The sequence below is a fragment of the Manis pentadactyla genome, chromosome X (genome assembly GCF_030020395.1).
Source record: "Manis pentadactyla isolate mManPen7 chromosome X, mManPen7.hap1, whole genome shotgun sequence".
Lineage (NCBI taxonomy): Eukaryota > Metazoa > Chordata > Mammalia > Pholidota > Manidae > Manis > Manis pentadactyla.
This window is the reverse complement of record NC_080038.1, coordinates 15,161,491-15,176,459: the sequence shown is the minus strand read 5'-3', so window position 1 is coordinate 15,176,459 and position 14,969 is coordinate 15,161,491. Positions and strand designations below refer to the sequence as shown.

The 14,969-nt window shown below is 35.3% G+C and overlaps 1 protein-coding gene across 5 annotated transcripts in view; it reads left to right on the top strand.

Moving 5' to 3' along the window:
- The window catches only part of RPS6KA3 (ribosomal protein S6 kinase A3), a 123,038-nt gene that overhangs the window by 39,365 nt on the left and 68,704 nt on the right, over positions 1-14,969 (top strand). The window contains exon 1 of one of the 5 annotated variants that reach the window (XM_057495926.1): positions 7,673-8,098. The exons of the other annotated variants lie outside the window; for them this stretch is intronic. Coding sequence (XP_057351909.1) covers positions 8,060-8,098 — 39 coding nt within the window. The 5' untranslated portion in view covers positions 7,673-8,059. Of the gene's footprint in view, positions 1-7,672; positions 8,099-14,969 lie in introns of those variants that run through there. 5 annotated transcript variants of the gene reach the window in all.

The window sequence follows — 14,969 nt, the reverse complement described above, 5'->3', positions numbered from 1 at the left end:
AAAGGTGAAGATAGGTCATAGATGACCTTAAATGCCAGGTTAAGGAGTAGCACCTTATGAAGGACACAGGCAGGGGTATACCAGCAGTGCACCATTCTTCTCAAATTCCCTGAAGTCATGATACTCCTTTAGCAGTAGTTTCTGCTAACTTCTACACATGCCATTACTCCAGGAACTGTTCAGATAGTAACCCTAAGACTGCAGTTGTGTGTGTGGTGGCCTTCACAATATCCAGGAAATTTCACCAGTTCCCAGTTGTCTGCTGGTTTCCTCCATTTTCTTGAATTCCCTCAAGCTGCTTTAAACTTGCATATGAACATCCAAAGTTGTACTCATAGTCAGCACATACTTGTAACCCCTCTTGCAGTCATCATGGTTCAAACACAAAATAAACTACAGAAAGAGAAGCCCTAGCAGAGTAGACAATAGACAGTGAAGAACCCACTCAATACATACAATAGAGTGCTCATTGGCAGGGGACATTTGTGGAGTGGTAAATTAATGACACTTAACTGACTAATTGTGTAGTGTATTGTCTGTTCTAAGTTTCATTGGCTGAGTGTATATTTTAGCATTCAGAGCATGGGAGAAATAAACTGTAGTAGATGTAAGTATATACCACTTAGGAAAATATTTCTGAGATAAATAGCATTATAATTAGCACTGTGTGGTGGCATTAAATGGAGTATGTGTATAATAGGCAAAATTTCCAAGCATGTAAGGTTTCCCTTTGCTACATTTTTGGTTCTCTTTCAGGGCTATTTGTTCACTTCCTGGTGTTCTTTTCCTCCTCCCCTAAGAGCTTTCAAAAAAAAAAAGCCCTCCCCCACCTTTTTAAATCATGGCTTGCCTAACTCATGTGGTTCCTGTGATCCAAAATTGCTTCTCCTTTGCTGTAATCCACTCATCACAGTACCCATTTTTTTCAATTTGAGTGATCTAATCCACAGCTGGAAAGAACATACTGATATGAGTTCAGTTCAGGTATAAATGGTTTATTGGGTCAACCTAAAATAGTTATAACCCCTTTACCTAAGTGAGTCTTTTAATTTAACCATTTTAGACAAACATGTCTGAGTAAAAAGAACTCCAGGCTAAGCAGAAAAAGAAATGCATGACTAGGGAGATGAGCAGCACCACCTAGAGTGTATTTGTGCTTACTAGAAGATTCTGACCTGGGACATTGGTGCTGCTGCCTCTCACCCTCGCTCCATGCTCCTCGGGGATATGGCAAGTAGAACATAGCATGCTTTCCATTGAGACAAGACCTTAGAAGGAAGCCTTCTCCGTGCCCTAGGAAGCCACTATCACTTGGTTTAAGTTGATTCTCATGAAACTTATTTCCAATCTCTGATTTAAAACATTAGAACCATAGTCCTTTATAACATACACAGATGGATGTGTGCTAGAGAATAATTCTCCTGTATTGAAATAGAAGTCCTTAGATATTAAACCCTTTAGTGTTTGAAAAATTGGAATCTATACCAAAAATTGTACCCAAAGGAACCAGTTAAGAACATGTTAATTTAAAATTTTTATCATAGAGGTTGATTTTTCTCCAGCAGGGTTCAGCTATCATGGAGTCATGAAGATGGTTGATAATTGAATTTGACCAGCGTTGGGGTTTTGTAAAATACTATAACATATACTGTACAAAAGTGTTCAGGAACTCTGTTTGGATGCTCTCTGTTGAGCTGTCGTCCTTCAGGCTCTTATCAAAAGACTTACTAACACCTCCTGGTTTCTGACCTAAGTCAGCCAATAGTCATACATATACATGTTCCTTCTCCAGATAGAATTGCCTGCTGATGCTCCCACCAGCATCACAGCCATTCCCACTTTCAAATTGTGAGCTTGAGCAGCAGGTTTCTTAACTTTTCTGTATGCTTAAGTTTCTTCATCAACAATACGGATAATAGTACTTATCTCATTGTGGTGAGAATTAGCAGAAGTAATTTTTGTAAAGCACAATGCTTAGAATGTAGTAGTATCTTAAACTATATTGTTAGAATATACTTGAAAGACAAATTAATAATAAATGAGAATTCAAAGGAATTAATAAGGACTCAGTGAAAGAAGCTAGAAAAAGAACTATAAAGTAAACCTATAAAAAGCAAGAGGAATGAATTAAATATAATTCCAAAATCGGTGAATGAAAAAACGGGGGGTGGGGGAAGCAAGTGTACAACATTAGGAAAGCAAAACAGGATATAACGACAGATAGAAAGGAGATTGAAACATCACAACAGACATATTTACAGATAAAATGATATAATGTTCGGGATTTGCTTCAAAATAAGTAATTATGGGAGTAGGGGGAAGTGAGTGTATGAAGCAAGATTGGCCGTGAGTTGATAATTGTTAAAGCTGAGTGCAGGGTATGTGAGGGTTTGTTATACTACTATATCTACTTTTGGATATGCTTGAAATTTTCCTTAAGTTTAATTTTTAAAACAAAATAGAATACTAAGTATAACTCCTACTGATATAAAAGTCTTGCCGAAATACATGGTTTTCTAGAAAAGTCTAAATGATATCATTTAGGAAGTGATAGAAAAACTGAGTATACTAATAGCAAGGGAGAAATTTAAGTTATTAAAGAATGAGCACTGCCGCACTCTATCTACCCCCCTCAAACTACAGTGCTAGACCCCCATGATTTCATCGGATAAATCTTTGAAACTTTTAAGAAATAGATCATTCTTAAGGTCTTTAAATTGTTCCCAATATAGAAAAAAATTTCATTGTCTTCTAGATTTTACAGAGTTAGCATAGCCATGAAAATGAAAGCTAACACATAAAAGGAAACTGTCAATTTAATTTATGAATATAAATGCAAAAATCCTTTAAAAAAGTATAAATCTGATATAAACATATGAAAATAATGAATTTTTCCCAAAAATAGCATATTAGGACATCTGTTGATCTAAGGTATCAAATCAGTAGGTCAAAGGAGAAAAACTAAATGACTATTAATAGATAATAAAAACATATTTTATAAAATTGAATATTCATTTCTCTTTTAGTAAAGAGGAAATAGTCTGACCTTAACATGATAATAGGTCTAAAAAACAAATATTGATGTATATCTGAATGATTGAATGAGTATATTCCCAGGTCAGAATCAAGTAGCATTTATTAGTGCTTGCTTTAACGTTCCATACACTGTGAGAAATTGGGTTTTCTGTAAGGGGAAGCCACTGAAGAATTTGAAGTAGGAGAATGACTTGGTCTAATTTCTGTTTTAAGATTATTCTGGCTGCCAGGAAGAGAAAGAATTGCACAGGGAAACTTTGGAAGCAGGAAAAACAGTTGAATGGCAGTAGATGGTGATGGTTTATACTGAGAGTGGCAGAGGAAATAGAAATAGTTTAGGGGTTTATTTCAGAAATAAAATAAGGATTTGTTGCTGGAATAAATATGAAGTGAAGAAAATTAAGTAAGAACAGAAAGAGCCAAAAAGAGCTGTAGGTTCTCACGCACCTCAACAAACAAAAATCAAATAATCCAATTAAAAAATGGGCAGAGGAGCTGAGTAGACAGTTCTCTAAAGAAGAAATTCAGATGGCCAACAGGCACATGAAAAGATGCTCCACATCGCTTGTCATCAGAGAAATGCAAATTAAAACCACAATGAGATATCACCTCACACCAGTAAGGATGGCTACCATCCAAAAGACAAACAAGAACAAATGTTGGCGAGGTTGTGGAGAAAGGGGAACCCTCCTACACTGCTGGTGGGAATGTAAACTAGTTCAACCATTGTGGAAAGCAGTATGGAGGTTCCTCAAAATGCTCAAAATAGAAATACCATTTGACCCAGGAATTCCACTTCTAGGAATTTACCCTAAGAATGCAGCACTCCAGTTTGAAAAAGACAGATGCACCCCTATGTTTATCGCTGCACTATTTACAATAGCCAAGATATGGAAGCAACCTAAATGTCCATTGGTAGATGAATGGATAAAGAAGAAGTGGTACATATACACAATGGAATATTACTCAGCTATAAGAAAAAAATAGATCCTACCATTTGCAACAACATGGATGGAGCTAGAGGGTATTATGCTCAGTGAAATATGTCGGAGAAAGACAAGTACCAAATGATTTCACTCATGTGGAGTATAAGAAAAAAGGAAAACTGAAGGAACAAAACAGCAGCAGAATCACAGAACCCAAGAATGGACTAACAGTTACCAAAGGGAAAGGGACTGGGGAGGATGGGTGGGAAGGGAGGGATAAGGGCGGGGAAAAAGAAAGGGAGCATTATGATTAGCATGTATAGTGTGTGGGGGGGCACGGGGAGGGCTGTGCAACACAGAGAAGACAAGTAATGATTTTACAGCATCTTACTACGCTGATGGACAGTGACTGTGAAGGGGTATGTAGGGGGGACTTGGTGAAGGGGGGAGCCTAGTAAACATAATGTCTTTCATGTAATTGTAGATTAATGATACCAAAATAATAAAATAATAAAATAAAATAAAAGAACTGTAGGTTTTGGGGATCAGTAATGATGCCATCATCTAAAATGCAGATTAGTTTCTTGTTACACTTGGAATAAAAAACAAATTCACACTTCTTGGTAGTCTGCAAGGTCTTAACTTAATATGGCCCCAACCTACCTCCCGATCTCCTCTTTGCTCAGTATTCACCGCATTCTAGCCACTGAGGTCTTTCCTTTGTATTCTGAATTCACTAAGATGATTCCTATCTCAGGACTTTTGCCTGCTGCTCATTCTATTTGAGTGCTCTGAACCATGAGTCAGCAAACTTTGTCTATAAAAGGGTAGTAAGTGTTTTAGGCTTTGTGAGCCATGTGGTCTCTAGGGCAACTACTCAAGCCAGCATTAGCCATTGTGGGGCAGTTGCAGCAGGAGCTCATATGTAGACAGATGGGCATAACCAGATTCAGCCCTTGACTGGCTGGGCCTGGCTGTAGTTTGCCCCGGCCTGAGGTCTTGGTGTGGTTACTTCATTATTAGGTTCTTCCTGGAGGACAACTTGACAAATAAGTTAAGATAAAAAACTTTAAAATACTGTGTACTTCTAGAAATGCAATTCCACATCTAGAAATCATTTCTAAATGATTGTGAATGTGCATAAAGGATGGGGACATCCCAGTGGTACAGAAGATCAAATACCCAACAATTGGGGATTTGTATAGTAGAATCCTCTCCAGTTGTTGAAGGTTATTTAGTAATAGAATCAGCAGACTATAGCTGAGGACTGCCACCTGTTTTTGTACATGGAGTTTTATTGGAACACCACCTCACCCATTCCTTTTCCTACTGCAGTGGCGGAGTTGACAAGAGACCATAAGGTCTGCAAAGCCAAAAACATTTACTATCTGGCCCTTTACAGAAAAAAGAGATAGTATGCATAGGATGGCACAAGTGTGTACATGTGTGTATACAGTAAAAGACTGGAAAGAAAAGCACCAAAATAGTGATTTTTTTTCTCCTTTCTGTTTCTTTTTTAAGTTTTCTACAATGTACATGTATAATTTTTATGAAAGTTACTTTTTAAATAATATGGTAAATGATAAAGCAAGTTACAAAAATAAAGAAAAGATGAAAATTTAATGATGTGTATACATTTTAATTACAATATATAAAACTAATATTTACATATTTAATACATTAAATATGTAAATATTTAATACAATAAATGTATATCCATTTTAATTACAATATATAAAACGAATATTTAAATATTTAATACATTGAACAAAAGTTAAAAGTTAGAGGCAGGAAAACAGAAACAATAATATCTAGTTTCCTGTGCACAACCACACAAAGTAGTGTCCATTTCAGATTTCAGCATGTGATACTGATTCATGCAGCCATTATTTGAGTTCCTATTATGTGCTATTTGCTATGGGAATACAAAGGTAATATGGTGCCTGTTCTGAAGATTAATTAGGTAAGGGCAGTGAGCTGTGCTTAAACAGTAATAAATGCTACAAGCAGTTACCAAAAAGCCTTATGAGCTTTCATTTCTAGTTGAGAGTTAACACCCACATAAAGCGGTTCCTCAGTGATGAGTTAGTAACATGATTATGAGGGATATCAGTCACGTGAGCTAGTCCTCAAACTTTATGGTGCCTTTTGATGTAGAGAAGCTTTAAATGCGTAATCAAATCTATATTAATACTCTCCTTTATGACTCCTACATTTTCCAAACAGGGAGCCAAGTGTCCTAATATCCTCAAATATAAAGTGTCGCATTTTTTCTTTTCTGTCATTCTGTTTATCTTTTATACATCAGTAATGTGCTATTTTTTAATTAAGGTATTTCAACTCAGGGATACTTATTTCAGGCTTTGGTATTTGAAATAATTGCTTAATTTTCTTACTGCTAATATTAAAAAGCACAACACATAGCAAAATGTGAATTGTTAACCTGAACATCAGTAGTCATTAAAGCCAATTTAGACTAATCCTTTAAGTTCAAAAAAGATAATTTGGTTGCTCCTTTTCTTAAGTGTTATTTGAATAAAGTTCATGACTGTATACAGAGACACTCTTGCTTTGTACATCTTAATCAGTTGCGCAGTTACCACTGTGTTTGCTGCCTCATGATAGTATTAAGAGACACCTTATGGTTAGACTGCAATTCTGTGTTAGGTGGTTGTCCTAGCCTAGCTGCTGCCCCTTTGCAGCATTGGAAGGTGCCTTAAGTAATTCCTTTTGGGAGATGGGAGGGTTTGAGTTGTGATGGAAATCTCTCTAAGTGCTTTCCTTGCTGAAAAATGTAGGCGTGCATATTTAATCAAGAGAAGAGCCCAATTTCCCAGGTAGAATTCAGTTTTATCTTGGATATTTATCCCAGTTAATTCTATAATGTATTTGGTTACATAGGATAATTTTTAAATTTTTAAATTAAAAAAAATTTTTTATTCAACTTCCATTAGATCATTTATAAAACTGCCATAAAATTTTTATATATAGCAGAAACGTTTGTAGAACTTTGCCACAAAAATTTGATATAGCAGGAAGAGCCCTGGCCTTTCCTATGGCACCTGTAGCACCTAATGAGCACACTAATGATATTAAATAGAGCATTTTCCCCCAGCTCTCAGTATTTCGTCCTTTGGTTTTGTTTAAATGCCACTCAGTGATTTTGTTCTGGATTTTAGCACACTTTAAAAAATATTTTGCAAAGCAAAAATACCTTAGAAGAACTTCTAGAAGCTATTAGAGGATGAAATGGAGTAAGGTGTTGTCTAGTAGCTTGACCTCTCCTCCTTTTCCAGGTTAGCTTCTTCAGTAAGTGTTCCTTTTGCTCACTAATAAACCAGGTATTGACCTTTTTCTTTTTAATTTAGATTTTATCAACTAGGAGTCTTAGCTGTGGGCCTTGAAGTCTTTAAACTAGCTAATAATTGATGTTTATAATCAATGTGAATTTCAATGTAATTTTCTTTCGTTAAAGACAGGAAGAATTTGTCCTTATATCACAATCAAAAAGTTTCTATGTGGTCAGTTTCTTCCCATAGTTATGAAACTCTTCCTCATTGACAGGGAACACCCATGACTTATCTATATATAACTTTAGTTTTGAGACTATCCTTTGGAGTATGTATATAAACATTACAAAGGGTAAAATTTCATATGTGCATCAATGACTTTTATTTTAATAGTGCTGACTAGTTTCAGTTGCTTTTAAAGAGTCATACAGTTAAGAAATATTGGCATTTCTCAGGATTCTGAAATAAAGTAATGTTCACTTCACTGGTTGTGAAAAGTGCCCAGATTGCTGGGAACCAGGAATCAAGAACATTTCAACAGGATTTTGCTATCAGCAAATCTGTTTTGGTTTCCTGTTCTGGCCTCCCTACCTATCAGCTATGTTGTGCCCTCGCCATTATGTTTCTCCCTTCTTTACCACAGGAAAATTGTTGGGCCTCTTTTTCTAGCATTTCAGGACCCGCCTGACAGGAAATTTTCTAATTGCCGGAACAGCTGGTAGGAGAAAACTTTCAGGGGCTTGGCCTTCCCTTTCTAACTTGCTTTACGGTCAGAAATTCTTTTATCATCATCATGGTTTCATAGCCATGTTTAAATTTTTGTCTTTTCGTGTTCGCTCTATACAGGTAAGCTTTGTTCAAGTTCTTTAAAGACTAAAATGTTTTACTTGGAACTAAGTATAATTTTACCAATTAAACGATTATTTCATTTTATATGTTCTTTTAAGAAGTTTTCCAAGATTCAAAATCAGTTTTTATAGAACTTTTAAAGGATATTTCTATTTACTAAAAATAAGCCAGTTATGTGTATCCTACACTTCAACTCCGTGTATTTTGTAAACCTTCTTTTACATTGGCTTTTTAATGCTAGAGTAATTTTTATCTTGCTAGTATTTCTAATTTTGTATAATAAAATGGATGACTAGAACTCTCAGTATTAAATCAGGCATGAACAAAATTGTGAATATAACTGATATTTAGGAGATTACTATAATGTAAGCAATATTTTGACAGGTAAGAGAGAATGTATTATTTTTAAATAGTCAAGAACTTAAATGAGTTTTGTTGAAATCGGTTCCTTTAAAAATTTAGAGTTTTTAATAAACTAATTAACTTTAAGCAAGTAATTGTATCCTACTTAGAATAGGAACAGTTTTTAAAGCATTACTTTGTTAAAACGTGCTCATTGAATAATTTGCATTATAAAAAATGTTTAATCTAAAATCCTGCCAAAATCAACTTGAGATTTCGCCTTGAGAATTGTGCTATCCTCATACTCTAACGAGAATTAAATTTGTTGATTGAGATTCCTGATTGGGAGAAAACTGTGCTCTCCATGGCAGTGACTGAGAAGGTCAGTCTGGAGAACCAGGAATGCTGTTTTCTCAAATACAGGTACAGGAATCTGGCTTGGAATACTCTATGAAAGAATTTGGTTAAATGGAAAATCCTGAGAGTATTTATCATCTATTAGCAAATCAAGTAAATTGAATTTGGTCAAACTGTAATCTAGAATAAATTAAAATATGGTTTCTCACTATGGCATGAATAGCCAGCCTAATCATGTATCACAGCCAAATAATTTTTATGTATGTTGATCATTTAAAAAATTAGCATATCTTTTAAAAATAAAATATATACATTATAGAACTATATGTATCTATATAGAGAGTGATACTTTAATTTTTAATTACACTTAAGAGGTACATAAAGTATGTATTTTTTATTTGTAAGGTCTTTTGTATATTAGGCCAAAAATGGTTATATATCCATGGTTAGAAAATACTTATTGACTTTTACCAAGGAACATTTAAATATTTTACTTTAAGTTTCAACAATATATTCTGACATTCAAAACAATTTAGAAAATACAAATGCCTTAAGAACACACTTCCTGACTCAAGGGAGGGGAGGAAAAAGGAAATTATGTACACAAGGCAGGGCATGATGCCAAATGTTGAATCATTCTTTAAAATCAATTAATATCACCCAGTTTGTTTTCTTGATGTTAGCATGTTACAATGTTAGGTTTTCAATAACTCAGATAGCACTGATTTCAGTTCCTTTTCTTTAATTCTCTTTACATTTTAAGAACAAAATTGTGTTTCTTCCCTCAAAAATTAACATCAAGTTAATTTTTTTCTCATTAAAGGGTGAACCTTAAAGACCATTTAGGAGGGAACGTATAGACTTTTTGTTGGTCCTGGGAAGCAAACAGGGTGTCTTTCTGTGTGACTAGAGAAACACCAAAAGATCCATCTGTCCATGAATTTTCTTCTGCCATTTTTCTGTGATGTCTAAAATAAGACTCTCTATAATTATGTCTCTTTTAACTGAACTGACTTTTTTTTATCTACCAGGGGTCACATCTCAACAGGTATTTATCTAGTAGTAAATCTTTGAAACCCTAGGTAAATTCCTAGAGATAGTATTCTTTATCTTAATCTCTCTCAAATTTGCACAGTACCTGGCCCATAATCTGAATTGCCTTCCAACAAAAAGGAATGGGCCTAAGAGAATGTGTCATAGATCAGAAACATTTTCATTAAGACAAGGCAATGAGGAAAAAGCAAAAGCATGAAAGCCACCTGAGTTTCAGTCCCCTCTGAACCTGTTCTTCCTTTCCTCTCCTTTGCACCCTCTAATCCAAACACGGGTCTCCATGTGTGCTCCCACACTGGCCTTTGCACTGGCTTGTCCCCTTGCCTGGAATGCTCTTCCCCCAAATGGTTGACTCCCTCAACACCTTCGGATCTTTGTTCAAATAGCACCTTTTCAATAAAGCCTGCCGTCATGCCTTCATCTAAAATTGCAAACCCTCCTTTCCATCACTGTACTTCTGATCCTCTTACCAACGTAATACCTTTTACCTGTGGTATTTATCATGTTCTAACATAATTTTTACTACTACTACTACATACATAGCTTTAGGGTGTTGAACACCTTGGCTGGGGGTAGCTAATGTCTGAAAGTGATGGAAGTATTAGGCAAACGATACAAGGTAGTGATGTAGACCAGCTGCCAACCTCACAATTTTGCCTGCAACTAGACCTTTACTTATCAAATAAACATAGACTTTGTAAAAATTAATATATGGAATATTTCATAACTTTTTTAAATACACAAAGTAAATTTTTTGTGGTAATGAGTGGGCAGGTATCCATGTATCATTTAAAATACATTTGTACCAGAGAATGTAAAAATATGTGCGCTTCACAGAATAATTATAATGCATATAACTTATATCTATGTTCCATTTCATTGACAAAATTCTTTTTCCATAAAATTAGGGTTGCTTCACCATGTACATACAGGCAAAAACACAATTTTACAGATTGTCAAATTGTAGTTGTATGTTTTCGTGTGACATATTTATATCAGTAACAGGTGATTTAGTGACATAAAATGTTTGTCATATGCAAATGCTAGTCTGTTTTTGGATTATCAGTGCCTTCAGAAATTTGATATTACTCTTTGCATCCATCTCATTGGATTCCAGGTATATGAGCTAGAAGAGCACATTACATTGTTGCTTTCCTACCTGTTGTCCAGTATTGACAAAGCATTAGTATTATGTCCTACTTGAACCTCAAATTCATTTCAGAAATACTTATGGTCACATAATTGAAAACTGGTGACATTAAGTACAATCTGGGCATTAAGATGCCAACCAACGATATTTTGCCTAGTATGCTGCTATGACTTTGCATATACATAAAAGTATATAGAAAATAGTTTGCTGATGTGATTAGTAAAAATTTAAACTTGAAAGAAACAGAAGAATGTGTTGAGGCTAAAAGAGTGGCAAGTTTTTGGAAGTTGGGTCATCAACATTGATCTTTTCTATCCACCCCCAAGAACATTTTTGGTACTCTGAGTCCCAATTTAGAAAAAGATATTTTCTAGTTTGTATCCTCAAAGAGGTTTCGAATGATTACATCCATTTTGGGGGAAAAGGGTAGGGAGTGGAGGAAGGTGCTATTTAAAAAAAGCAGAAACATTGAAAAAAGGAGCCCTTGAAAATTTGTTTTAAAATATTTGCCAGGATGAAAAATTCAGTATAAGGGTGGGAAAACAAGGGGAAAATAAGGAGAAAATTGTAGAAAAAAGATAAGTAACAAAAAGGATTCAATTCTAGACATACAATATCCAACAAATAGAGGAATTGCAAAAGGAGAAACCCTGAAAAATGGATGGAAGGAAATTATCAAAGAAATGTTAGAATTTCCCCAGACGTAAAGAATTCAAGTCTTTAGATTATAAAGGTTCACCAAGCATCTAACATTCTGAAGGAAAGAAGACCCATATTTATCTCACTAGTGTGGAATTTCAGAAGTACAAGGACAAAAAATTCTTAAAGCTTCTGGGAAGAAAAACCTGGTCACCTACCAAAAAGTGTGTATCAGGCTAGCCTCTCCCATCTCATCAGCAGCCTTGGCTGCTAGAAGACAATGAACCAATGGCGTCAATGTTCTGCAGCAAGATTTTTTTTTTCTAGAATTTGGTACCAAGCCAAGCTATACAAATGTGAAGGCAAAATAAACATATTTTCAGATGTATGAGGTTCAGAAAGTTTTCTTCCACATCACCTTTCTTAGGAAGTTACAAGGGACTTATCTAAGAAAGAGAAAGACATGGGAAACTGAAAATAGTGGATTCAAGCAGGAAAGCACTGAAGAGCTATTGTGATATAATAGTTGTGTAATAAGGCCTGCAGAACAGCCAATCCTGATGGGATGGTGAAAGAGTGTTCTCAGAAGAATGGAAATTGTGGTTAAGGGCTAAGAAAAGATTAAGACTAATGGTCAAATTAACCTCTTTGTCCCCCCAAGAGTAATGGGGGGCTATTAGAAACAGGAAAAATAGAAAACTGTACAAGAAATTCATGGTCCAAATCAAACTCAAATGAAATGTATCATGAATTTAAGCGTTTGATGCTTTTTTTTCAAGTCCCCTTGGATTTTCCTGGAAGTCATGTTATGAACCCATATAAGAAGAAATTTAATGTACTTTGTAGCCTGTGTTTGAAACAGTATATTGTCATGAAAACGTAGATGCTGTTGTATAGGCTTTCAGCTTTTAAAATCAGGCTGTGGAGGGAGCATGAAGGATTTGGTTGTAGTTACAGGAGAGAATGTTGATTTTCTTAATAAAAATATAAAATTCATTTACCTTTAGGTGGGGAAAGTTTGAGAGAGAGAATGTATGGGCAGTATTAGCCTCATTTTACGAAGTGAGGAGTTAGGATTCTATCCAAAATAAATGAAAAGACAAGAGGCTTATGTAAAAGTGATAGAATTATCAAACAGTGGGGAGGAAGATGATGGAAAGGAGCATAACATAAGCGAGTCCCTCATCTTTCTTGTTTTTAAATCTGTAGGCATTATCTTAATGAACTAAGAAATTATTGAAATAAGTGCAGAAGGAACAGTTTTTTTTAAAGCCTAGGTATAGAGGTGAGAAGAGACTTGATTTTCATCATAAGCTATTCTTTCACTATTTGATTTGTAACCTACGAGCATGTATTACTTTGATTTTAAAAATAAAAAATTTAGGAAACAGAAAATAACCCAGGCTGACAAAGGGTTACATATAAGGGAATGTTAGGAGACAATACTGGAAAAGGAGGCTGAGTCCATATTGTAGAGGGTCTCAAATGCCAAGGTAAAGCAGTGCATTTAATTTTGGAAAACTTGGAGGAGTTTCTGAGCACTCTGGTCATATGACTGGAGGGTCTACTTTCGGAAAATGAATTTGTCAGGAAGATGAATTGGAGTGGCAGTGGCAGCAAAGGGCATTATGAGTAATGCAACAAGTTTGTTTTCTAAAGGAGAGGTAGCCAAGGATTGTACCTGGATGTTGCTATTGGAAATAGAAAGACTGAAAGGTATTCCCAGTACCATGCTTGATATATAGTAGGTGTTTGAGTATATGTCTGTTGAATGAAGAGGTCTAAGGGAGACTCCATTTTTTAGTGACTTGTTTGACAAAAAAGGGAAGGTAGGGTACACAGCAAAATGAAATATTTCTTGAATAGTAACTGCTATTTATTTTAAGATCCATGGCCAGATCATAGCTCACACTGTGAGAGTAAGGCTTGATTCTGTATGTCTGCTACAAAATGCAAAACATTTGTAATTCAGTGATCCTTCCTTGTCTGTGTTGCATCTTTGTGACAGACAATTATATTAGGTATTTGCTATGAAATACAAGATGAAAAAATATTGCATCCTAAAAATCATACATATCCCACTTGCCCAAGAAAGAAAAGTAGTGAAACATATGGGATATTACATAGTATAGTTCTTCATAGCCTTGTAATTTAAAGGCGTAAGTGGCCTGTTATATTCCAGTTAGGCTCTTGAACTGCTGCTACATGCTAGAATCCAACCCATGAATTTGGCTTCATGAATTCAAGTCTGTAATCCACTAGTCTTCAGAGTGTGATGTTGACAGCACTTTCAGGGTACAGAAAAAAGAGAACTGACTTCTTTACAGTTGCATTTCCATGTATAATGTGTATAATTTAGTAATACAAAAAGTGCATTTAATTCATAAGCCTATAAATATACAAATATTGAGTATATGCTGATTTTTTTCTTTTTTGCTGATAAGGATGTGCTACCAAAAGTTGAGAGACTACTTCTCTAATCAATTAGCTAAATGACCCAAGAGATACACACCAGTTACAAGGACCAGGAGAATAAGTCTGTATGTTCCTGTCTTGGATAGGGAACCACCAAGAGCCTCTGACAGTCTCAGTGTGGTATAATGCTAAGAGCCTTCTTTTAGAAGTCAGGAGACCTGGAATTGAGTGAGCCCTAAATCTGCCAGTTACTAGCTTGTGATCTTTACTTAATCTCTTTAAACTTCAGACGGTAGATGATTCAAACTATTATCACCTCTAAAATATCTGCCAAATTTCTAGTGGTGAATGGGGAAGTCTGTAAGTAATTCTGAAATGTTTTTACTTGCTCTGGGTATATTCCATTTTGGTTATCATCAGCCTCTCTGACATTGGTATACAGTCAAAGATTTGTCATGAAGCATAAACATTAAGATAAAACATAAAAAAGCACCTAACCCAAGCTTGATACATGGTAGGTGCTTAATAAATATTTACCAGATTAAATCTTACTTAATCCCACATACACATTGTTCTTTGAAAGTTTTTTTTTTTTTAAGAATTTGCTAATTTGCTTCCTGCCTTTCCTAACGTAGCTACAAACAGCTGTCAAGCTCAAGCCCCTGGACATTGGTCTCCTTTGGAGAGAAGGGGTTCCCAGGAAGGGGGTAGAATCTCGGAGTCAGCTAATGGGGGATTCTACCCTAATGCTTACTGCACAGGATTGTTGTGAGAATTAAAGGAGATAATGCATGTGAAACTACAAAGTAAAGGACTAAACAATTTTAATGAATTGTTTTATTGTTGCCAAAGTTCCAAGAGAGTGCAGAATAATTAAGCTTCCTAAATAGTAGGACAATGTAGAAACTATAG